Genomic DNA, 24170 nt, shown 5'->3' with positions numbered 1-24170 from the left:
AAGCTATTAATTCTATAAGTAAATATTTTAATTTAGATTTGTTATTAATGTTTCTAAAAAAGAGAAAGAATTTTTAATGAAATAGCTAAAGTTTAACATTATTATTTTTAAATTTTATAAAATCAGTCATTTAAAAATTATATTTTTATTCAATAAATAATAATTTATATTCATTTACATTTTTTGTATGAATTAAGTAGATATATATGTATTAATATAAATATATGTATTAATACAATAAATATATTAATAATATAGTTTATAGTACTATACAAATAATATAAAATAAATATAAGTATACTGAAAATTTATTTATCAATCAAATATACATGTATATTTTTTATTACAATAGGTAAGTATCTTGTGTAAATACTCACTTATATATTTATAGTAAGTTATATTCATAGTAAGTTCATTCATTGTTTATCTAGTCACGTGATTAAAATGGTTTTTTTTTTAATATGCAGCTGGTTAAAATCTAGTTATGAAATTAAAATATATTATCGATAAATTATTATTAATATTAAACTGAATCTAATTTTATAAACATATATTGAAAAATAATTTAAATATAAATTTTAACATTAATATATTTAATATATTCAATAGATATATTCAATCTAAAAGTGTCATAACCTTTTTATTAATAATCAAATATAAGTTTTAATGACTTTCCATTTTGTGAATTGTTTAGTTTCTAGACATATGAATATATTAAAAAATGACACTTATTTGGAAGTTCTTTACCAGAAATATTATTTCACAAAAAATAAAATTTTGTAAATCGCCAATTATACATAAACAATTATTTTATATATATTTAACATCATCAGCCAGAATTAATCGAAAAACCTGTATATTTAACACTTTAAGATATTACGGAACAAATACTTTAGAAACTAAAACTTTAAATTCCACTGTACGATTTATTACAAAAAAAAAAGAAACTTCAGAATTGAAAAACCTAATTGTGCTAGCAGTACCTGAGAAATGGAGGTTATTCAGTGCTATTACTTTTTTATTAATTTCATCTACTATAACAATGGCAGTACCATTTTGTTTAGGAAAATTAATTGATATCATTAATACAAATGATAAAAAAGATATGAAGAAAAATCTTAATCAATTATGTATCATTTTATTTGGAATATTTGCTTTTGGAGGTTTATGTAATTTTTGCAGAATATATTTAATGTCTACTACTGGACATAGAATTACTCAATCTTTAAGGAAACAATTATATGCTGCTATTCTTCGACAAGAAATAGCAATTTTTGATAAATGTAATACAGGAGAATTTGTTGGTCGATTATCTGGTATAAATTCAAATTTCAAAATTCTATTATATAAATATTATTTTTTTATATTTGATTATTTTTAGGAGATACACAACTTGTTAGCAATGCTCTGACAAGCAATATATCAGATGGATTACGTTTTGCCTTCATGAGTATTTCTGGAATATCTATGATGTTTTATACTTCTCCTAAATTGGCTATAGTTAGTCTAGCAATTGTTCCACCAGTTGCTGGTTTAGCTATAGTATGTGGTCGTTTTTTAAAGAAGATTTCCAGAGACATACAAAACAATTTAGCATCACTAAATATAATATCTGAAGAAAGAATTAGCAATATAAGAACAGTAAAAGCTTTTTCAAAAGAAATAAATGAAACCAATTATTATAATTCTCAACTAGATGATATGCTTAAAGTTTGTTATAAAGAAAGTTTATGCAGAGGAATGTTTTTTGGATTAACTGGTTTCTCTGGAAATATGATTATTTTATCGGTGTTATATTATGGTGGAGCTATGATTTCTGATTCCTCTCTTACAATTGGAAGCTTAAGTGCATTCTTAGGGTATGCTGTATATGTTGCAATTTCTTTGAATGGATTATCTTCATTTTATAGCGAATTAAATAAAGCATTGGGTGCAAATATACGTTTAGTTGAATTGATTGAAAAAGAATCAGCAATACCAATTTATGGTGGTGAAATTCTGAAAAATCAGCTATCAGGTGATATTGAATTTCGCAATGTCAGTTTTGCTTATCCTACAAGAGAGAATACATGGGTTTTGAAAAATTTCAATTTAAAAATCCCTTCATGTACAGTAGTTGCTATTGTTGGAGCATCAGGTTCTGGAAAATCTACAATAGCTTCACTCTTATTAAGATTTTATGATCCTAATTTAGGATCTATACTTTTAGATAATTATGATCTTAAGTTTCTTAATCCAGCATGGGTAAAATCACAGATTAGTATTGTTTCTCAGGAACCTATTCTTTTTAGTGGAACAATAAGAGAAAACATATTGTATGGAGCAATAAACTCAGTAAAATATAATGTAGAAGAGATTGCAAAATGTGCACACATTTTAGAATTTACAGAAAATATGCCAAATGGTTTAGATACAGTAGTGGGAGAACGAGGCATTACCCTTAGTGGAGGACAGAGACAGAGAGTTGCTATTGCTAGAGCATTGATAAAGGTAAATTTATTATTGGAATCAAAGTTATCTAATAAGAATTAATATATATATAAGAATTGTATATTTTTAATATTTAGAATCCCAAAATTTTAATTTTGGATGAAGCCACAAGTGCATTAGATGCGGAAAGCGAACATTACGTACAAAAAGCTTTAGAAAAAGCTGTTCAAGGAAGGACAGTTCTCACTATAGCTCATAGATTGAGTACAATAAAAAATGCAGATAAAGTCATTGTTTTGAAACAAGGACAAGTGATAGAAACTGGGAGCTATAAAGAACTTATGAATTTAAAAGATAGTTATTTTAATAAGTTAATTCAACATCAAACTTTTACTTAAATTAATAAAAGCATAATTAAATTGATATATTATGAAAATTATATGTATATATTGTTAAAAACATGTGAACTAAAAAACTAACAAATTGTATGAAAATAATTTATAAAGGTATTGAAAGTCATATTTGTAATAAATAATGATTAAATTTATTGATTTAATTTTTGAAATACAATGTTTTATTCTGAAATTATTTTGTATCATATATTTTTTACTACGAAATTTCAAATCATTAAATTTGTATAAACTTAAAATTTAAAAAATTCAATTTGATATACGTTTATTTATTAAAATAATATATATGAGACATTTATTACAAATTATAATTTATAATCATAAGAATTACAAAACTATATTCTAAAATATAAAGCAGGTATTATAAATAATTCCACTTTGGTAATGATTTTTAATATATTTTCTATAAAATATTGTACACTGTTATTTCTTAAATTATATCAATGTTTTATATCATTGTTCTATATGTTGTCTTTAAATTACTATAATAAATGTTACTATAATTATTTTTAAGAAGAAGAATTATCTTTAGACTTAAATCTGCATAAAAATATTTGATGAAAATATGTGATCAGAAGCAAATTATTGTAATTAAACTAAGATAAATTTTTAATTTTATTTATTTAAATTAATTTAAATAAATGTGTTTTGCGAAATAAAATTTCCATTTTAAAAGAAAAGAAAATGTTGTAATATTCATATTATTTGATAAGTATTTAATTATTATATTTATATATTGGAAAATAGAGCAAAATATAAAGAGTAATCACCATTTTTTAATTGGAAAGAATTAATTTTTTATCTTTGCTATGTTTTACATAGCAATACATTTTTTTATCAATTAAATAATTAAATGGAATTCATGTTTTGATCCCATCCATTTATGTTTAATACAATTGAAATATTTGTAAATTTCAGTCATTTTTGTGAATATATTTGAATATTATTAATAAATAGTACTGATTTTTTAAAATTGACATATTTTTCATTTTTCATTATTTCCAATTATTAAAATTCAAAATTATTTCTTGTGACTTTATACAATCAGTAATTAATTTAGCTTATAATTGGTCAGATCTATGCTCCTATTTGCCAATAAAATATTCTGTAAAGCACTAAAATTCATGTTTAAATGCTTCTTTTTTTATATCACATATTGTATTATGTTAGGAGCCATAAAAATTTCATATGCTTTAATTACAAACACAGCCATATCCTAAGTAGAAACTTCATTCACATAAATTTATTATGAAATTTTTTACAAATTGATTTGAATTAAGATCCAAATCATAGTCAAAACTGATAACTAATATTATAATGTTTTGGAAATAGGCAGTGTTTTGCTTTCTATAGGAGCTTAGAAATTCATATGAACAAGTCTCTGTACAATACCAAATTGATTTAATAATAATTATGAAATTAAATGAGTAGTAATTATAAAATTAATGAAACAGTAATATAATATATGATTAGAGAATTTCTAATAAATCATCTTACAATATTTCTTTATGCATCTCATATATTAAATTACTTAAAGAAAATCATACAAATCATATTTGAAATACAATACAAATTTTTATCATTTAAACAAATTCCATTTTTTCTATTTTTCTTTTTTATGTTTTCTATTAAAATCAAAATCAAATATTAAAAAATATGAATAAAATCTTCTTCTTACATATCATTAACTTCTAGATGATTGTACTGTTTCTTGTTCCATGACTTCATCATCTTGTTGAAACACGGATAATGTTTCTTCTTCATCTACATCCATTAATTCCACCTCTTTCTGTTCTTTTTTATTCATTATATTTTCAATTACTATGTCACTATCATGTATTTTATTTATGGTAGAAGTTATATTATTACCTTGTAATTGTGCTACATTATTATCTTTAATAGACATTTTTTCTTTGTTTTCTGATTGACATATTATTGGAGAATTTTGCAGATTTTCTGATTTTTCTGTTATTTCAATAATTGGTGAAATGTTTTCTTTAATTTTAATAGACTCTATATTTTTTGGTTCCTCAACAATAGGAATTGGATCAGGTACTATAGTTTTTATGATACTGCCCTCATCTTCTCCAATTTCTGTGATAATTAAATCATTTTTCTTTTGATTCTGATTGAAATGTTTTGTTACATTAGTTTTGGAACATGGTTCTTCTATTATAGATTTTGAGTTCTTTATTAATTCTACTTCTTTAGTTTGATCTTTCAAATTTTCTATATCAATAGATAAATTCTTTGAAGTATTTATAGTCTCCTCTGTACTTACATTATCAGTAGATAATATTAAATTATTTGTCAGTTGTTCTGAATTGTTTGTTGCTGATGTATTTTCCATATCTAGAGATTTTTTATTTGAAATAGATGTATCAATAATTGATTGAATGTTTTCTACTTCAGTATCTAATTTTATTGTATTTTCCAAATTTTTATTAGTATTTAGATTTTCAACAATTGGACTAATTGATTCTTTATTATCCAATACAGTTTTGAGTTCAATATCTGATTTAACTAATATATCTTTACTTTTATTTGATCCTTCTTGTACATGTATTGACATTAATTCAACTTCTGTCTTTTCATTTATCTTAGAATTATCTATATAAAATTTTGTCGATTTATTTTCATTTGTGCTAAAATCTTTTGTTTGGAAAGTAGTTTGTAATTTTCTTGAGGAATCTATAGTATCTCCTCCTTCATTTATCAATTCTAAACTAGGTTGAGAACTAGTATCTTCATTCATAATTGCTTCTGAAACATCACTAATAATTCCAGAATTTTCAGGAACTATAGTTGACAGATTTTGTATTGCAGAACCAATTTGTGAATCCTGTGTTTGTGCTTGAGAATTCAAATTGGAAACTCCGGAAAACTCTGAAGTAGTTTGTATAAAATTAGATACTACAATATCTGACTTAGATGTTGATTCTACTTTCTCATGTGAAAGTTCTTCCGTATCAAATACATTTTTTACTACAGTATTAGTTGGTACAACAGTATGTAACAAAGGCGTTTCATTTTCAACAGTATGCACGCTAATTGTAACTGTGGAAGAACAGTCCTTTTCCCAATATTCCATTTCTACATCCTGAGGAGGCTGTGTTACAGATGGATCTTCATCTACTGATCCATTTACCATACCATCTCCATTTTCATTTCTCCTGGTTATTGGTCCAGGTTCTCTAGTAGAAACAACTAAGATATTTTTTTCAATAGCTCTCATAAATTTATCAACTCTATTGTATTCCTTGCGTGGTGCTGTTAATAATTCACAAATTCGTTGAACAGTGAACGGAGCGTTTGCAAATGATTCCAAACGCTCCAAGAGATTGCTTTTCATCATATCATAATTGAAATGCTCAACGTTCGGACACGGTGCAAGATCAAGCGTCGGACAACTTTCATAAAATTCGGTCATCACGCGAGTAAGTTTTTCTCTGAACAATGTTTTAATTAATGACCACTGATAAACAGGATCACCAGTTTTTGCAACCCAACATAAATAATCTTCGAGCTCTCGAGGTATTTCACTTGGACGCACTTTCTGAAATTCGTCAAGAGCTTGCAATACCTCCTCCAAATTATCCATCTTCACCTCCTGCTACCCCCTCCGCCTTCTTTTGTTTGCTAAATAATTATTGTCAATACTTTTCGTTAGATTGTAAAAGACTTACAGCAAAACTTTTTGCAAGAAATAATGAAAAACGCAAACACACCGGGTATTAAATAGCAACAATGAAAGGCAGGGGACGAAACAGGGCTACCAATATCTTAAAAATATGTCAACGTTGACAGCATTTGGTTAGCTCTCATGTGCTTTCATTTATTATATTATTTTTTTCAATGAACAAGATGAATTACGATTTTTAAACATTTGAAATCGAATCTTTAGAATCTATTTTAATTTCTTTTATAATACATATAATATTCAGGTATATTTTCATATAGAATATATTTATAAAATTTACATCAATAAAAAAATCAAAATAATACTATATATCTGTTCATTATAAATACTTTTGTATATCTAAAAATATCTAATAACATTAAAATTTTATATTATATTGTAAAAGTAAAAGTAAAAACATAATATAATATTATATTATTTATAAAATTAATATTATACCAAATATATTTATAAATAACATAAGAAAATGAAATTTATAATTTTTGTTTAAGTAATGATAAAAATATAATTAATATTTATTTATTATTTATAGTTTATTAACATGTTTACATATATTTTCAATAATGAATAGAACTCAATAATGAATGTTGACATTAAAAGTCTGGTTATGCAGTATTATATAGTTTTAAACTTTTTAAAAATCTATATTTTTCTGATATTTTTCAAAATTTATTTTTGGAATTTGAACATTAATTTTTGATCAATTAAAAATTTATAATTTAGAATACTTTTTATAAATTTTTATATTTAACATAAAATTATTATAATTATATAATATTATATTAATATAATATCATTATAATATAAGATTATTATATTTAATATAAGATTAAATATATTTTATATATAATTTTTTAAATGAAGAAACAAAAATATATTAAAAAAATATATATAGGATTCAAATGATTAAATATTATATATATTACATAGATTTATTTCAATTTTTGATCAAACATTAAGATAATATGTAAATTTATAAGACTTATAATATAATAATTATAATAAAATAATGGATATAATTTAATTTTTTTATATAACACATTTATATAAAAATAATTGTGCATCTGAAAGTTCTTAAAATCCTGTTTATGATTTTTAAATTCAAAATTGAATAATCATAAGATTTCTATTAGAAAATTAATTTTATTAACTCAAGAGAGAGCTTCTCAAATGTTAATTAGTTATAATTAATTAAATGATTTATTTCTTTCAGATGCTCAATTAATTAATAATATATTATATATATTTAATACAATATATATATATTATATATATAAAATATAAAAATCATTTTAAAATTGAATAGAGATCTTAGAAATTAACAGTTATCCAATTTAATAGATTAATTTAATTTAACTTAAAAATCTTGTATTATGGATTAAATAAAATATTCCTATTTATTCAGCTATAATAGCATTTAATTGAAAAATTAAAAAAATTTTAAAATTGATAAAAATTCAAAATTTTTAGTAATATATTGCAAATTATTAAAATATATCGTGGAATAATATTTAAAAAATGTATTTTAATTACATTTCAATATAAAATATAAAAAGACATTTTTTAAGTAATTTATATAATTATAATTATATTTTCATAAAATTAAACTTGAAATAACTTTTTGTAAATGAATTAGATAACATATATTTATAATGTTAATTAATCATATATTAATAATGATTATATATTATAAAATAATAAAATTATTCTATAACTATAAATATTTTTTTGATTAAAAACTAAACTTTGTGAATATATATAAAACACCAATTATATTAAAATTTGCGTAATTTACAAGATATGTCAGCTGAAAAAACTATTTAAATGTTGAGATTAGTTAAATGTCTTTTTTGTTTTTAATGACATATAAAATATTTCTATAATTTAAATGATTTTAAAGCAACAATGTTTTAGTAGCTGGGAAAACAGCTAGAAAACAAATTTTATTTATGTATATTGATAAGTATAAAATTCAACTATAAATAACTAGAAAACAAATTTTATTTATGTATATTGATAAGTATAAAATTCAACTATAAACAGCTAGAAAACAAATTTTATTTATGTATATTGATAAGTATAGAAACTATACTCTATATTCAACTATATAAAGTTTATTGTTAATAAATATCTTAAACATTTACAACATAAACATAACAATAATTAACATAAATAATAAGTTTATTATTCTATTTATTTTATAATTGTTTAATATATTTTAATCAATTAAAGATTATGATTTATTTAGACATCATCAAATATACTTTTCATTCATTACATACAATACAAAAAAAATATTTTACTATTACATTTCTTAATAAAAAAAAAAAAAATCAATAACCTTAAGTAAATATCAAAAAAATGCTATTCCGAAAAAATTTCTTTCTCCATAATATATATATTCAAACTATTCATATTCAAACTATTTCTATTAAAATTATTTAAATTATCAAAAATATTTTTAGATGTCATTAAAAACAAAGAAATATTTAAATGTCTTTTTTCAACTGAGACATCTTACATTTAATAAATATGCACAATATTTTTGAAAATGATAAATTTATAATTATAATAATTATAACAAAAATATTTAAACATGATAAACTTATATAAAAAATTGGCTTGATTAAAGACTTAATATGATCATAATTTCACTCTATTTATAACTATCCAATAAATCTAGTGTTAATAATGAAAAAGTCAAATTGATATTATTATAATTTTTTTTCTAATATCTTTTTTCTCATAAACTTGATAATTTAAACATCAACCACCATTTTCTTATGAATATCTGTATTACCAACAACCTAAAATTATAAAAAAAAAAATATTTTTATATAGTTATTTTTTCTTTGTGATTCTAGAATTTATTACTTACAGAACAAAATTCTTCGAAACTAATTTTGCCATCTTCGTCTTTATCAGCAAATAATATTGTTTTATCAACAATTTGTTGTAACTGTGTATCTTTCAAGTTATTACCAACCATCATTTTTAATACTTGAAATAATTCTCCATTGCTTATAAAACCATCATTATCCATATCATAAATTCTAAATGCAAATCTTAATTTACTTTCTTTATCTCCCTATATAATAAAAAAAGAAATTATTTTTAAATGTATTATTTATACTTTGATGATATTGTAATAAAATTTATATATACCTTAACACTAAATTGAGAAACACCATGAATAAATTCTTTAAAATCTACTTCTCCATTACCATCAGCATCAAATATATCTATAACACGTTGTACTAAAGGATTTTGTTGTAATTCTGGCAATGACATAAACTCATCAATGCTTAAAGCACCACTATTATCTAAATCTAACTTCCGAAATCGTTTTCCTAATCTTCTAATTTCATCAACATCAACTAAAAGATTAATATTTTTATTTTAATTTATTTATTAATTTAATTATTAAAAAATAAAAATATAAGAATAATATTAATTAATATAATTGTTAACATAATTGTATATATATAATTAATATGATGGTTAATACTTTATAGGTACTATGTTTAGTTGGTAAAATAGTTGATAAAAATAGATCAAAAGTAACAAGTAAATTAATAAATAAAAAATTATTAATTTAATTCCATATTTTGATCAAATATAATTTAAAATTATTTTATAAGAATATATGTAAATATAATTTTTATTTTTAAATTTAAAACAAAATAAATTGATTTAAGATACCAAGAATAGTTTAATATTGACTCACAATTGGAACATAGTTCCATAGGCAACGAGCTTTCATTACCCTAAAAAAAAATGCACATATATATATATATATTCTGTTAAAAAAATTATTTATATCATTTATTTATACTATAAATTTATAAAATATTTTAAAACAATTTAAAATGCAATTATGATACATAATCTTTTTTAAACAAATATGAAATTAATTACTTATACTATCAAATATTACTTAATTTTTTATATGAATTTTAATATGTTTAAAATTTAATTATTTTCTTACCATTATGTATATGTATGTGTATTCTTATGTCGTTTTTGTTAAAAATTTATTATAAAATGTCAAAACTGATCAGCAAATAAGTAAGTATATACTTTGATAGGCACTAGAAAATATGAAATATAGAAAGGAAACTTTAACGAAATACACAACTACATAAAATAAACATTATATTATTATTAATTCTAAATTATATTAAAATTATTTTTTACTTTAAATTAGATTATTTATTTACAATATATCTTTGAAATAAGTTTTTAATATTAGAATTTTTCATTGAAATTAAATTACAAAATATTGTATGGCTAAAATCGAACTTTTTTCTAATTTTCATTCTGTAGATGTCACTTTGATCTATCAGTTATATTTAAAGATTTAAATCAAAAATGTCAGTTAAATATATGATAATGAAGAATTTGTTATGAATACTTGAATAAATGATTGATTGCGGAGTGTTATTTTAATAAAAAATTTAACTCAAATATTAAATATTATATAATTATTATTTTTAAGAATATTTTGAAACATATAAATATATAATAACAACAATAGATAAATTTATAATAAATAATAATAGTGTTTTTAAAAAATCTTCTGATATTTCTGAAAAACATATAATTTATAATGACCCATATGGAAGCATTTAAACTTCCATCTAATGTTCCATCTGATTATAAGGATATTGTACTTGATACTTTGTATAAAATGGAAGAACATGTTGAAGCTAGAGGATTAAGGTAAAAAGGAAAAAATTTTTCTTCAATTGTTAGTATTATATATGATATAGTATATATTTAATAAATAAATATTTCGCAATTTTAATGTTGTTATAAAAATAAAATATTATTTTATAGATATCAATGGAATTTAGATGATTTTGAAATTGGTGCACCTTTAGGTAGAGGTAAATTTGGACGTGTTTATTTGGCTAGAGAAAAAACTACACATTATATGGTTGCATTGAAGACTTTATATAAAGTAGAGTTAATGAAAGGACGTGTAGAGAAACAAGTGATGCGTGAAATTGAAATTCAAACGCATTTGAGGTAAATATTTTATAATTTTATAATTTCTTTATTTACAAAATATTTTTTAATAATAAATATATATTTTATATTATATAAAATTTTTCAGGCATCCTCATATTCTTCAAATGTTAACATATTTTCATGACCATAAACGTATTTATCTTGTATTAGAATTTGCAGCTAGAGGAGAATTATATAAGGAATTAAAACGACAACCCAACGAAAGATTTAATGAACATTTGTATATATTTTGGAGATAATTCATAATTTAATAAAATTTATATATTTATTTTTAATCAACAAGTTATTTTTTAGATCTGCTAAATATACTTATCAAGTGGCAGATGCTTTAGAATACTGTCATAAAAATAATGTGATTCACAGAGATATAAAACCAGAGAATTTATTACTTACTTATGAAGGTAATATAAAATTAGCAGATTTTGGCTGGTCTGTTCATGCACCATCATCTAAGTAAGTACCTTTGTATAATTATAGTACATTGTCAAAACATAATACAAAAACAGAATCAGAGAAAGTTCTAACAATAAAAATAATTGCAGAAGAAATACATTATGTGGAACATTAGATTATTTACCTCCAGAAATGGTATCAGGACAAACATATGATATATATGTTGATCATTGGTGTTTAGGTATTCTTTGTTATGAATTTCTTGTTGGTAGACCACCTTTTCTTAGTGATTCACAACAAGAAACTTATGCAAAAATAAAGACATTAAATATACAATGGCCAGAACAAATTACACCAGGAGCTAAAGATTTGATATCAAAAGTAATTTCTATTTATTTTTATTATTTTTTATTCAAAAGTTAATAATTATTTTTATATTACAGTTAATTAAACGAAAAAGTTCAGAAAGAATTTCTATGGCTGCTGTAAAAAAACATTTCTGGATATTAAAATACAAAGATGCATATTAATATAAAAATCTTAAAAATTATGAGAGGTATATATTTTTTATTATAAAATCATATTATTAAAACCATTTTTTATATTTATGCATATGTAATAGCAATATTTCAAATATTAAAAATTAAAATAATTCTTATGGCCAATTCAAATTAATTCCTGTTACATCCAATGCGACTATATCAATTTCAACATTAAGAATATCACACAAACTTGGTTTTGTTCGTCCAAAATCTCCGTGTACAAATTCTTTTACATATGTTCCAGCTTGTGTTTTAATATCTAATATAAAAAAAATATTAGCATCCTCGGAACTTATGTTCAAATTTTTTAATTCTTGATGTTTTACCCAACGAGCTCTCATTTCATATATTAAACGTTCTCTAGGGCTTAAGGGTCGTCGATGTAATACTCTCATTGGTGTTTTTTGAATTATTTTTAAATGTTTCAAATTATTTAATTTTTCAAGAGAAAGCACATTTTTAGATGCATTACGACAAATACAAAGTGCTCGATAAAATTTTGTTTTAACATTTTCTCCTTCTTTCAATTTTTTCAGATCAAATCTGGATAAAACTTTTAAATTTGAGACAATTTGTACTTGCTGTGAAGATAGATTAATTTTATTAATTAAATCTGACAATAATTTTTCTGTTATTTTTGTCAATCGAGGATTAATTAATTCAACTGCAAATGGTCTTCCTGAATATATATTTCTTACATCCACATCTTCTCTGCCAGATGATAAAAATTTAATAGCTAAAAATTAAATTATAAGTGAAATTATTAGTATATAATTAATTATGATATCAAAATTATTAAATATATGATTTACATTGAGCTTTCATTACATCAGCAATAGGATTACAAAGTATATCTTGAACAGATGTCTGCATTTTTTTTTCACCATTTATAAACCATGGTGTTTGACTCAGTTCTCTTGATAACTTATTATATCGTCCTGAAGTTATAATATGAATATATGGTATATTTAATAATTTATATATATTATAATTATAGCTATATATAATTATATACATTATAATAAGCAGTAAATATTACCTCCAATAAAAATACTTGAATGTGAACACATAATATTTTCTATAAAAATACTATTATTTGTTTCAAATGATAATGCTTTAAAATGCTGAGAAAATTCTTTGTCTGTTATTTTTGTCATAATAGTTTCTATATTTTTTTTGCTGAATCTATTATCATCATATTTTCTTTTGTATTTATTTCCCATGTTATTTGATTCATTGTATATTTTTAATCTAAAGTAAAAAAATTTTATTGAAATTGAAATAAATTTCTATCAATAGAAATAAAAAAATTTTTGAACTTACAATGTTTCACATTCTTTCTCATTAGATTTATATGTTAAAATAACTTCAATCAGAAATGGAGAAGGTGTTATCAAATCCACTTGTTTTTTAATAGCCTGTTCTATTTTAGGAGTCATTATCCATTTCCAAACATCTTTTACATTTTGCAGTTTAACTTTAAGATCTAACAAAGTATTTTCTGAAAGATTAAGTTGAGTAGCACATTGAATATGTAAGAAGCGTTCTCTAAGACTGATGCATATTGGTATTGTTAATGCACATGTGAATGTTCCACTGTCATAATTTTGTTTTTCTATTTCAATTTGAATCTGTTTATTATTGAAAAATTATTGAAATTTATGTAAAACATCAACATCAATATTTCAAATTAAATATTTCAACATACTTTTTTAATAACTTGTTCTTGTATCTTATTTTGGAGAATTCCCAGACAGGCCATGCAAAGTATTTCATCATTAAAAGAAATATCTTCCGTTTCTATATATCTAACCTGTAGAAAAATTTTATATATTATATAAAAATTTAAAAAACTTTTTAATTATAAATATTTAGAAATACTTACATGTTTTGCAAATTTAATAGGATCTTCAAAACAATTTAATGTACGCCATCCAATAAAACGAAAACAACATCTTAAACAACAATTTTGCTGATATAAAAAATTAAAAATACGTTTTTCTTCTTTAGTATAAAGATTCATTTTATATAGTATTTTAAAATTAAAACAATATTAAAAAAATAAAATTATGTTAATGAACTTTAAATTATTTAATATTGTGTTTATGTTAACTTGTTAAAAAAACAATTCATGTGTTTTTAAGTAATTAAATATATACAAATTTATAAATTAAATTATTGTTTTTCATTTTTTATTGTTAATAATTTGAATGTAATTAAGAAATTAACGTATTAACTATAATATAAAAATATCAGTCAAAACAACACGATGTTGATACGATGGCATGAAAATGAATAGAGTACATCTTTTTTATCGACTTTACTAATTGTAAGAAGTATGATGGGTGTTTACAATATTCTCTATTATTAATGTAAATAGTTATTAATTTTAAGTTTTATTTTGTTACAACTGGTACCTGATTAATTTGTAGATAGTAACATAACGTTTAACATCATGCCTATTCTAAGGAAAAAATCTAGCAAAAAAGTAAATGTGGAAAATGGCAATGACAATTTAATTGGAGGTTAATCATATACATTCCTTTTTAATTATTTTAAAATAATACCTAAACATCACATCAAATGTGTGTAAAAAAAATATATTATTGACGAAATAATATTTTATTTTTTTTATAACAGATATAACTATCAATGATTTTGCAAATTCATCACGGATACACACAAGATTTAAAAAGGCAATAATAAATGTCTCCTCTGAAGGTTATTTTCATCAATTCATTTTAATGAATCTTATATTCTAATGTTTTTATATAATAAAACATTTTTATTCATTTTTTTATACTGTTTAATAAATAATTATAATAAAGTATTTTTTACAGTGAGACAAAAAATAACAATAGATGAAGAAAGTTTTTTAAATGAAATGAATGAAAATTACCAAAATAATTTGTATGATTCAAATAAGTCAAAGAAAAGTACTAAAGGTAAATATATTTAGAAATATTAAATTATAAGTATAATTATAATTATAAGTATTTTGTTATTAAGTTTCAAATAAGCTTAAATTAATCTCATTTTTTAGAAGTTTTAACAAATCAAAGAAATAAAAAGTCAAATTACTTTAAAAAAGGTATAGAAGAACAACAAGGTAAAATACAAAGAAATAGCAAATAATAAAATTCATATTTTTGAATTCAAAAATTCATATTTTTATTTTATTTAGGTATAGATTATCCATTAGATATATGGTTTATTATATCTGAATATATTAGTCCTGAGGCTATAGGAAAATTTGCTCAAATATGTAGAAGTTCTTATTATGTAGTTTCAACTGGAAAATTTTGGTTTCATTTGTATAAATCGTAAGTTTTTCTTTATGTAAAAATATAATAATTTCTAATTAAATATTAAATATAATAATATCAAGTAAAATATAATTGCAGTTACTATAAATTTGTTCCTGGTTTACCAGAACGTCTACAACCACAATGTATGGTTCGTACTCATGGACTTCGAGCTTGTGTCATCAGAACATTACATTATACTTATTTTGCTTTGAAAAGAAAAGTTGATGATGTATCCTATTTAAGACAAGATGAACCACATTCACTTATAAAAAGACAGTGCTGTCTTATGTGGCATAAAGTATGTAGTAATATATAATATTATACTAATAATAATATTTTTTAATAATTGGATCATTTTGAAAATTTTTGTAAAAATCAAATTAATTCAAGAACTATAATATGAAATCATCATTTAAATCATATTAAAGTCATTTGAAAACTTTGAAATCTTGCAAAGATTTAAGAAATTTAAAAACTAAAATCATGATATTGTGATTTGAAATATTGATATTGTGTTGTTAATATCTAATTGATAACATTCTCTATCATTTGAATTGTAAGAATCATTAAAATAATATAATGATATTTGATATATTATAATATGGTCAAAATAATTTCATTAAGAGAATGATTATATAATTAGAAGTTAAAATAGCAGAAAAATCATAGGATAATGATTAAAATTATTTTAATTTTACAGAAATTCATTGAAATTATTATTGATATTCAAAGTTATTTAAAAATCAAAAATAATTATTAAAATTGTATTAACCTTTTGCACTCCAGGCCTATTTCGCTCTGTCGAACTAGCAAGACTTAGATCCGCGCGTTCGGTGCGTTCGGTAGTCTCATAAGATAATTACTCATAGAATAAGATTACACCTCATAAGATTATATGTAAAGAACTTAGGAATCTATTTATGAAGCGATACTCTAAAAAAATCAAACATAAATAAATATTGCCGCTATTCAAGTTGCAACAATCGGAAAGTCACCGCTGGACCGGCATTAACTCAAGTGGTGATCGAGTCACCATTGGAGAGCAAAGAGTTAAATTTATTAGAAAGTTATAGCTGATTGTAGAAATTATATTATTGATATTTAAAATTATAAACTTTAAGATAATGATTATAATTATTGAAATTACTAAATTACTAATTGAAATATTGAAGATCAAAATTTATTCAAACATCAAAGAGTGATCGAATTCATATCATTGAGTTCATCATCAATCATGTCAAAAGAATTATAATTATAAGATTTATTTTAAAAGAATTATAATTATATATTTCTCTTTCATATTGTATATTTTTAATTTTTGTTTTTTCGAAAATGCATTTAAAAAATGCTTAATAAAATTAATTGGTTATAAAGTAATTATCAATACTTTGTTTTAGGAAGGAAAAATGCGTTGGTACTTCTATTTCAAATTAAAAGAATTGCCCAAAACTACAAATAATTTATTAAAACAAAAAAAAAATACGAACGGTAAAAAAACAGATTTTATTGAAATGTTGGAAGATGTAGCTGTGAATATAGAAGAAGGTTGTAAAATACTTCGGGTACTTATTTTATTATAAATAATTATTAATTATTTATAATAGATATTATATCATTATGATAAAATTATATTTATACAATATTGTAAAATTTATAGGTAACTTGTTTAAAATATAGTATGTTACCACCTGTAATTGGTTTGATTTTACAGTCAGTATCAATGACTTTAATGCCTGGTTTTAAAGATCATCGATTACAACTTGGATTTGGAACATCAGATATTCCTAATACATTAACAAACCAAGTTATTTTGAATGAAGTTGTTAATTATCAAATTTTAGATTGGTGGCATCCAACTTATCCTCATCAAGATTCAATAATTTCCATTGAATTGCCACAAAGTGATTCTTGGGATCAGAGTTTGTTATAAAAAGAATTTAATATTTTATAATCAAATAATTAGATCATAAATACAATTTCTGTAATATAAATATGTTTATGTAAATAATACATGTCTATTAAGCAAATAATTTGGATAATTTGTTCTTCAAAATTTAACACATTAAAAAATTAAAAGAAAAGTTATTATTATAATTTTCTTATTAAAAGAGAAAATATTATATAATGAATAATATATAAATAATAGAGAAAAATATAAATAAATAAATTTTCATTGCAAATAACAAAATTAATTTATATAAAAATAAAATAAATAGAAGAAAATAACATTTATCTTTTTATTGCTGTTTCAACAGCGTATAATAACTCTTTCATATAAAGTATATTTGAAGTTGAAATCTGCATCTCTGTAATCTAAAATATGATTTAAATGTATAATTTAATAAATTTTAATTAATAAATGAATTATGATGATAAATTTTACCATGTTAACATAAGTTTGTACATCAATTTGTAATTGAATTCGTATTTTTTCATCATCACTGATTCCTTGAACTTCAGATGAAAAAGAACCTATAGATTTATCGCGTATTTTTTTCAATCTTCTTAAACTTTCCTCAGTTTTTTGTACTGAAGTAAGCACATCTTTTACAGAAATTAGATAACTATAAATATTTTTAAATTAATGTTTAACAATGATAAACTTCAAAACAATAATATTAATATTTAATAATGTTTAAATTTTTTTTTCTTACTGTTCAGTTAATGAGGAAAGAGTTAATTGTAACCAATAATTAACATCATCTGGTATTATTTTTTTATAATCTGTATGAAAATTGATAAGAAATGCAAGAGTATTTTTAATATAGGCACATGATTTAGTTGGTATGTCCCTTTTTGTCCGTCTAAATAATCTTGGTATATCACTAACTTGTTTCAAATGTACTACACATTGTTTCAATAATTCATTTACAATTTCTTTTGTAATATCTGGCCAAATCTTTTTTAAATTTTTTATTGTTTCATCAAGAGAATCTATGAAAGAATACATATATAACGATAAAAAATTTTTTAATAATAATAACATTAACATGTTATGCTGTAACCTTTTAACAATTTCAATACTGTTGGAGTTTCTTCTTTAAGTTTTATTCGAGATATTTCCAAAAGAGATGGAAGTATATTTATAAATTTTTCTGCATCCTTATATAAACAGATTAAAAAATTAAGTTTTGTAGAATGTTCTATTTTGTTTGAATTGTTAATTTCATTTTCTATTGGCCATACCTTTGCATAAAAAGAAAATTAAAATTGTAGATCATAATTTTTTTGTTATTTACACAATAAGCTTTGATAGACAATATCTCGAAACATATAGCCTATTTTTCATTAATATTAAGATATTATTAATTTCGCAATAGAATAACTTTATTGTAAGAAAATGAAAAAATTTTTAGGACATCATATATCATATATCATTTATATATATTTTATCACTTAAAAAATTAAGCATACCTCTTTAAGCACTGTTTGAATCCATGTTTGATATCTAGCACATATTTGAAGACTGAATTTCCAAAATCTAGAGACAAAACATTGCAAATTATTATTATTATAAATAAATATTTTATTTCACTTACTTATGGAAGAGTTGATACAGATATATATTATTATCCCAAATTTTTTGTAGATTTTCCCATATAATATAAGTTGTATAAAGAGAAAATTCATTTTGCAATGCAAGAGATTCCAATGTTCCTTTTATAGATGTTGGTGATATTGGTTCAATTAAAATTGTCTCAATTCCATTAGCTATTTCTTGAAATCTAATTTGAAAATATACTGGTAAATTCCATTTTTTTAAAAAATTTTTGTATTGTGAATTATTTTTTAATGCAATTAAACATTCAGATGTAACGCATTCAGTGTCTAACTTTTCTAAAAATTCCAAAGTGGCTACATATCTCTGAAATTATATATATGTATAAAATACTGTATATGATACATATTAATAAAATTTTTTTTCTATTCACTTACTGAATGGAATAATATTGGATCTCCAGGAGCAAAGATGCATTTTATATAATGTTCGATTTTTTCTTCTACATCAATCCAAAAACTATTTACTAAAAAATTGAAACCTTTTACAGAAAGTCTGCAAAACAAAATCTAAAAATATTTCTATACTATAAAATACATAATTTGACTTTTATAAATTACATACCTATTTGGATGTAATGTGATATCTAATAATTGTTTAAGCTCTACATTTAAGATGGTCAACAACTTACTATATATATTTTGTAGACCTAATAAATCAGTTTGCAAATTTTCTATATTAATTATGCTATATATCAATGGACTAATAATCTCTTTTCTCACTAAATTCTCTGCATCACATATTTTATCAAGTGTGACATAAATTCCTAAACAACGAATTAATAAGACAGAATTTTGTTCTTGTATACATGCTAAAAAAAATTCATTGAGATGTGTCATATAAGATTGTTCTAGTTTTTCATTTTCCTATAATATAAAATTTTATTCATTATATATCATAATAAAAATCATAATCAAAAAATAAAAAATTTATTTTCATTATATTGATTAAATATATTATTTAAATTTTTTAAAAATGTACGTACTTTCTGTTTTTCGTTAGTAATATTTAATTTGCATCTAGACATATGAAATTGCAACTGATTAAATTCTGCTGCAGCTTGTTCCAAGATGTCTATTTTAACAGGATTTTCAAGGAATGTATTTAAACATAAAATAGATGTAAGTTTATTTAAAGATTTATAGATATATTGTAAACTGAATATACTTTGCTTATAATCTCGAACTTTCTTATTTTCATTTATGTTATGAGTAATTGTCACAACTTCATCATCTAAAATCTGCTGTACTTGCTATAAAAAATTATTATTAATAATATTGTACAAAAATTAGAAATTAGATATTTTTTTTTTTAATTTACCATTACTTCTTCTCTTAGTTGACCTAAAGGTGTTTGTAAATCATTAATAGCTTTATCTAAACCAATCATATTACTTGATAAATTTACAAAATCTATATAATCTTTATTGATTAAATCAATCATAGCAGATCTCAATAATTTTAAATATATTCCAAGATCATCTCGCATTGTTTCTAATTTTGTATTTTTTCTATGTTCTTGAAGAAAAGCATCCACATTAAAATTTTGCTATAAAATATAAATTTAAGATTTAAGATAATGTTGATTTAAGATAATGTTATGATAAAATATTACAATTTAAAATAATCTTAATGTTAATTTACCTGAATAAAATCAATTTCAGAAAAACATAAATCTTTTGGAGCTTTTGGTAAATTAATATTTTCCTTTGACATGATAGTTTTTTGTTAATATTTTTCTATAAAAAAATATGTTTTAAAATATAAATTAAATATAAATTCTTAAATTTGTAATTATTTATTAAAATATTCAATAATAATAAACAATATTATATTATAAAAAAATTGATATTTAAAATAACTTAAAAATGTTTATAAGATAAGATAAGAATTCTTATGATAACTCTCATGAATTATGATTTATGTTAGAATAAATATTTCTCTCATTAATAATTACAAATATTTAAAAATTATTCTTTAGAATTATAATTATTCTTAAAGAATTTAAAATATTTAAAATATTAAAATCTTATCAAGAGTTTGATTAAACTTTATTTTGGAGCATTAAAAATTGTTAACTTTTTTTTGTACCTTTTAAAAGTTTTTGACGAATAATATTAAAAAAAATTAATTTTAAGTTTATAAATCCACTGATTTAAAACTTAATCATACGTAAAATTAATAATGTTAAGTATATTTGACAGATTACTAGAACATCATATTGATTGGTATCCAAATTCGTCCAGTGAAAAAAGTTACTGTTTGTATAGATAATAATTACTTAAGCGCGATAAATCAAATTTGGCTTATACAAATGCATTTCATATATTTTGTTTTTCTGATTGCTCTACAATACGTATAATTATATTCAATTTTAAAACTTTATTTTTTAAAAATAATTTTAAAAAATTTTTAAATCAAAATAATAATTATTACTAATATCGCCGGCTATCTAAGGCAGCTGGAAAAATAATTAATCCAACTCAGTAATTTTGAAAATATATAATCTAATGCCTATCACAGCCAACATATAGATAATTATTCCACTTATTATTATTATCCACGAACTTTGGAAACCAATATGGCGTCCTAGTAATATATCAAATGCTTAAAAAGCATTAACTTTACATATGAATAATTTTTGAATCATTGAATTTTTAAATTTAAAATTAACATTTTTTAATTCTAATTATTAAAAGATATTATAAAAGAAGATATAAAAAAATTTATTTTTATGAAAAAAGTTTTAAAAAAGTTAATTTTTCGAATTCCGAAGTAAAGTTTTGTCAAGAGTTTACTTATATATTAACATTAAAATAATTTTTAATCTTTAATTCTTAACTTAGTTGTATATAGGTATGTATATAGGTACTATGTATAAATCATACGCACGCGTACAATACGGCTAAACGAATGGAAGAACAGCAATTCATATTCGTGATCAACAATAAATATCTGCATTTGCATTAATGAGAAAACAGTATAGTAAAACAAAATTTAACAAAAAAGAATTTATAGTGTTTTGTTCTGAAAAAATTTCAGTAAAAAAAATACTAGGGTATTTTCAAAGACAATAGCTGTGAACCATCGTCAAGAAACTTGACAAGTTTTACTACATTTAGTGAAATTTATTTTCAAAATGGCAGCTACGAGAAGATTGCAAAAGGTAAATCAAAATTTCTGTCAATAAGAATGATTATATATTGAATTTATTATATGAAAAAATATTATAAAAAATTCGTATTTAAAATTCCTTGATCATCATATATGAATTAATTTTCATATTATTTTAAATATTATGATTTTTCATGATGATATAGAACAGTAGTACTTTTACTATTATTTGTTAATAGTTATTCTTATTATATTCAAAATTTTTTATGATAAGAAATCAAGTATTTTATTATTTATTTAAAATATATATTATTATTTTTCTTAATAATAATATTGATAGCGATTTTATTTTTGCAGGAACTTGGTGATTTAAGAGCTTCAGCAATGAAAAATTTTACAAATATTCAAGTTGATGAATCGAATATTCTTACTTGGCAAGGTCTTATATTGCCGGTATGTTTTGATGTTCCTTTCTATTTTAGAGATATAATTTAATCTAATCTAACCTAACCTAATCCTATTTGTAAAGACAACTATAGTTAGATATACGCAATGCTGTACTACAATTTGATTTTGGAAAGATTGGAATGATTGTATATGTCGTTTTCAAAATTTAACTGGTAACATAATGACATACAAGTCTTAATTACATTTAAAGTATGTTTTTTTTATTATTCCTCTTTCAGAAATGTTTATCACTTTTACTTCTTTTAATGTTTTAGGATAATCCTCCATATAATAAAGGAGCATTTCGTATTGAAATAAACTTTCCTGCAGAATATCCTTTTAAACCTCCAAAAATAAACTTTAAAACAAAAATATATCATCCAAATGTGGATGAAAAGGGCCAAGTGTGTTTACCAATTATAAGTGCAGAAAACTGGAAACCAGCTACAAAAACAGATCAAGGTAAAATTTTATTTGAATTTGTTTATCCATATAAGAAAAGAAGTAACATATAATTGATTTATTATACTTATAGTTGTGCAAGCTTTGATAGCATTAGTGAATGATCCTGAACCAGAACATCCATTAAGAGCAGATCTTGCAGAAGAATTTTTAAAAGATAGAAAAAAGTTTTTAAAAAATGCAGAGGAATTCACAAAAAAACATGCAGAAAAAAGGCGGGAATCATCTTCTAATGAATAACCACGAGTGATCAATTTTACTCACCATGATGCCTGCCACCTGTCACCTAATTTAATTCAAACAAATATAGACTTCTCTGTTACATGAAAAACAAGTTGATTGAGATACATGTGTACAGTATTGGTTAACTATCGACAATGATATTATGTGCAAATTGTAATGTTTATAAAGTGAATTAACAAATTTTTCAGAGTAAAGTAAAAGTATAATAAACTGTATGATATTGTATACAATTTGTATTTTGAAGTTGTATTTTATGGACAATCCATATAATTTTAAAAAGCATAAATATGCAAATTGCTCTTTTTTGCTAAAGCAAAATTACAATTTATTGTGAAAAAGTATAATATTATAGAATAATGCATTTATTTCTAATATTAGAAAATATATTATGAATGTGTTGTGTGAAGTTATAGGTAAATTTTGGTTCACATCAATTAAATACAAAATCATTAAATGATTATTATGTAAATGTATATATAAAATTTAACTAATTGCTAAATTGATTATATTAATTTTGATTGAAAATATT

The 24170-nt window shown here is 21.7% G+C and overlaps 8 protein-coding genes across 14 annotated transcripts; 4 read left to right on the top strand and 4 right to left on the bottom strand.

The window, feature by feature from the left end:
• The first annotated feature begins 581 nt into the window (after positions 1 to 581).
• LOC122717982 (ATP-binding cassette sub-family B member 10, mitochondrial) lies at positions 582 to 2986 on the top strand. Its single transcript, XM_043942584.1, has 3 exons — positions 582 to 1316; positions 1382 to 2490; positions 2568 to 2986. The coding sequence occupies exons 1-3, from the start codon at positions 722 to 724 to the stop codon at positions 2826 to 2828; spliced, it is 1965 nt and encodes a 654-aa protein (XP_043798519.1). The 5' UTR covers positions 582 to 721; the 3' UTR covers positions 2829 to 2986.
• A 1405-nt stretch (positions 2987 to 4391) lies between these two features.
• LOC122718025 (serine/threonine-protein phosphatase 4 regulatory subunit 2) lies at positions 4392 to 6623 on the bottom strand. Its single transcript, XM_043942675.1, has one exon. It carries the CDS (start codon positions 6439 to 6441, stop codon positions 4525 to 4527), a length of 1917 nt encoding a protein of 638 aa, XP_043798610.1. The 5' UTR covers positions 6442 to 6623; the 3' UTR covers positions 4392 to 4524.
• A 2459-nt stretch (positions 6624 to 9082) lies between these two features.
• Positions 9083 to 10629, bottom strand: LOC122718056 (calcineurin subunit B type 2). The gene is made up of 5 exons (XM_043942731.1): positions 10529 to 10629; positions 10268 to 10307; positions 9706 to 9917; positions 9419 to 9628; positions 9083 to 9347 (listed from the first exon to the last, which is right to left on the bottom strand). The coding sequence occupies exons 1-5, from the start codon at positions 10529 to 10531 to the stop codon at positions 9300 to 9302; spliced, it is 513 nt and encodes a 170-aa protein (XP_043798666.1). The 5' UTR covers positions 10532 to 10629; the 3' UTR covers positions 9083 to 9299.
• Positions 10630 to 11079: 450 nt separating this feature from the next.
• Positions 11080 to 13171, top strand: LOC122717806 (aurora kinase B). Its single transcript, XM_043942224.1, has 7 exons — positions 11080 to 11262; positions 11380 to 11571; positions 11660 to 11794; positions 11869 to 12027; positions 12117 to 12348; positions 12411 to 12523; positions 13046 to 13171. Exons 1-6 carry the CDS (start codon positions 11150 to 11152, stop codon positions 12495 to 12497), a joined length of 918 nt encoding a protein of 305 aa, XP_043798159.1. The 5' UTR covers positions 11080 to 11149; the 3' UTR covers positions 12498 to 12523; positions 13046 to 13171.
• LOC122717804 (tRNA pseudouridine synthase Pus10) lies at positions 12531 to 15196 on the bottom strand. 3 transcript variants are annotated; one of them, XM_043942220.1, is made up of 7 exons: positions 15077 to 15196; positions 14395 to 14464; positions 14218 to 14322; positions 13833 to 14140; positions 13549 to 13760; positions 13322 to 13447; positions 12531 to 13245 (listed from the first exon to the last, which is right to left on the bottom strand). In XM_043942220.1, the coding sequence occupies exons 1-7, from the start codon at positions 15082 to 15084 to the stop codon at positions 12623 to 12625; spliced, it is 1452 nt and encodes a 483-aa protein (XP_043798155.1). In that variant the 5' UTR covers positions 15085 to 15196; the 3' UTR covers positions 12531 to 12622. The 3 variants fall into 3 exon arrangements, with proteins under 3 accessions (XP_043798155.1, XP_043798156.1, XP_043798153.1); XM_043942221.1 differs by having other exon boundaries at positions 14395 to 14481; positions 15077 to 15113; XM_043942218.1 differs by lacking the exon at positions 15077 to 15196 and having other exon boundaries at positions 14395 to 14596.
• Positions 14656 to 17861, top strand: LOC122717805 (transmembrane protein 183B). 2 transcript variants are annotated; one of them, XM_043942223.1, is made up of 9 exons: positions 14656 to 14838; positions 14942 to 15034; positions 15150 to 15230; positions 15350 to 15454; positions 15553 to 15618; positions 15694 to 15832; positions 15914 to 16115; positions 17215 to 17379; positions 17475 to 17861. In XM_043942223.1, the coding sequence occupies exons 2-9, from the start codon at positions 14965 to 14967 to the stop codon at positions 17745 to 17747; spliced, it is 1101 nt and encodes a 366-aa protein (XP_043798158.1). In that variant the 5' UTR covers positions 14656 to 14838; positions 14942 to 14964; the 3' UTR covers positions 17748 to 17861. The 2 variants fall into 2 exon arrangements, with proteins under 2 accessions (XP_043798158.1, XP_043798157.1); XM_043942222.1 differs by lacking the exon at positions 14656 to 14838 and having other exon boundaries at positions 14860 to 15034.
• On the bottom strand, positions 17656 to 22369 carry LOC122717803 (conserved oligomeric Golgi complex subunit 2). 4 transcript variants are annotated; one of them, XM_043942217.1, is made up of 14 exons: positions 21467 to 22049; positions 21020 to 21114; positions 20697 to 20924; positions 20544 to 20628; positions 20362 to 20450; positions 19941 to 20242; positions 19754 to 19871; positions 19357 to 19682; positions 19232 to 19298; positions 18823 to 19003; positions 18472 to 18751; positions 18201 to 18381; positions 18045 to 18130; positions 17656 to 17796 (listed from the first exon to the last, which is right to left on the bottom strand). In XM_043942217.1, exons 2-13 carry the CDS (start codon positions 21089 to 21091, stop codon positions 18047 to 18049), a joined length of 2013 nt encoding a protein of 670 aa, XP_043798152.1. In that variant the 5' UTR covers positions 21092 to 21114; positions 21467 to 22049; the 3' UTR covers positions 17656 to 17796; positions 18045 to 18046. The 4 variants fall into 4 exon arrangements, with proteins under 4 accessions (XP_043798152.1, XP_043798150.1, XP_043798151.1 ...); XM_043942215.1 differs by lacking the exon at positions 21467 to 22049 and adding an exon at positions 22268 to 22369 and having other exon boundaries at positions 20362 to 20628; XM_043942216.1 differs by having other exon boundaries at positions 18823 to 18919; positions 20362 to 20628.
• Positions 22345 to 23868, top strand: LOC122717807 (ubiquitin-conjugating enzyme E2 L3). Its single transcript, XM_043942225.1, has 4 exons — positions 22345 to 22541; positions 22847 to 22942; positions 23212 to 23398; positions 23472 to 23868. The coding sequence occupies exons 1-4, from the start codon at positions 22515 to 22517 to the stop codon at positions 23636 to 23638; spliced, it is 477 nt and encodes a 158-aa protein (XP_043798160.1). The 5' UTR covers positions 22345 to 22514; the 3' UTR covers positions 23639 to 23868.
• The last annotated feature ends 302 nt before the right edge of the window (positions 23869 to 24170 follow it).

Source organism: Apis laboriosa, unplaced genomic scaffold, assembly GCF_014066325.1.
Source record: "Apis laboriosa isolate Shangri-la unplaced genomic scaffold, ASM1406632v1 scaffold5_cov152, whole genome shotgun sequence".
Taxonomy (NCBI): Eukaryota; Metazoa; Arthropoda; class Insecta; order Hymenoptera; family Apidae; genus Apis; species Apis laboriosa.
The sequence above is the reverse complement of the archived record's forward strand: the minus strand, read 5'-3'. Positions and strand labels throughout refer to the sequence as shown.

Coding starts and splice junctions, on each gene's coding strand:
- LOC122717982 (XM_043942584.1), top strand. CDS start 722: ATGACACTTATTTGGAAGTTCTTTACCAGAAATATTATTTCACAAAAA. Junction 1,317..1,381: donor ATTTGTTGGTCGATTATCTG/GTATAAATTCAA, acceptor GATTATTTTTAG/GAGATACACAACTTGTTAGC. Junction 2,491..2,567: donor TTGCTAGAGCATTGATAAAG/GTAAATTTATTA, acceptor TTTAATATTTAG/AATCCCAAAATTTTAATTTT.
- LOC122717804 (XM_043942218.1), bottom strand. CDS start 14,532: ATGAATCTTTATACTAAAGAAGAAAAACGTATTTTTAATTTTTTATAT. Junction 14,141..14,217: donor AAGAACAAGTTATTAAAAAA/GTATGTTGAAAT, acceptor AATAATAAACAG/ATTCAAATTGAAATAGAAAA. Junction 13,448..13,548: donor TTCAAGTATTTTTATTGGAG/GTAATATTTACT, acceptor TTATAACTTCAG/GACGATATAATAAGTTATCA.
- LOC122717805 (XM_043942223.1), top strand. CDS start 14,965: ATGCCTATTCTAAGGAAAAAATCTAGCAAAAAAGTAAATGTGGAAAAT. Junction 15,035..15,149: donor CAATGACAATTTAATTGGAG/GTTAATCATATA, acceptor TTTTTATAACAG/ATATAACTATCAATGATTTT. Junction 15,619..15,693: donor AGGTATAGAAGAACAACAAG/GTAAAATACAAA, acceptor TATTTTATTTAG/GTATAGATTATCCATTAGAT.
- LOC122717803 (XM_043942215.1), bottom strand. CDS start 21,091: ATGTCAAAGGAAAATATTAATTTACCAAAAGCTCCAAAAGATTTATGT. Junction 19,872..19,940: donor ATCACATTACATCCAAATAG/GTATGTAATTTA, acceptor TTTGTTTTGCAG/ACTTTCTGTAAAAGGTTTCA. Junction 18,752..18,822: donor AGTATTGAAATTGTTAAAAG/GTTACAGCATAA, acceptor ATTCTTTCATAG/ATTCTCTTGATGAAACAATA.
- LOC122717806 (XM_043942224.1), top strand. CDS start 11,150: ATGACCCATATGGAAGCATTTAAACTTCCATCTAATGTTCCATCTGAT. Junction 11,263..11,379: donor GTTGAAGCTAGAGGATTAAG/GTAAAAAGGAAA, acceptor ATTATTTTATAG/ATATCAATGGAATTTAGATG. Junction 11,572..11,659: donor GAAATTCAAACGCATTTGAG/GTAAATATTTTA, acceptor AAAATTTTTCAG/GCATCCTCATATTCTTCAAA.
- LOC122717807 (XM_043942225.1), top strand. CDS start 22,515: ATGGCAGCTACGAGAAGATTGCAAAAG. Junction 22,542..22,846: donor CTACGAGAAGATTGCAAAAG/GTAAATCAAAAT, acceptor TTATTTTTGCAG/GAACTTGGTGATTTAAGAGC. Junction 22,943..23,211: donor GGCAAGGTCTTATATTGCCG/GTATGTTTTGAT, acceptor TTAATGTTTTAG/GATAATCCTCCATATAATAA.
- LOC122718056 (XM_043942731.1), bottom strand. Junction 9,918..10,267: donor TATGGAACTATGTTCCAATT/GTGAGTCAATAT, acceptor TTAATCTTTTAG/TTGATGTTGATGAAATTAGA. Junction 9,629..9,705: donor TTTCTCAATTTAGTGTTAAG/GTATATATAAAT, acceptor TTTATTATATAG/GGAGATAAAGAAAGTAAATT.
- LOC122718025 (XM_043942675.1), bottom strand. CDS start 6,441: ATGGATAATTTGGAGGAGGTATTGCAAGCTCTTGACGAATTTCAGAAA.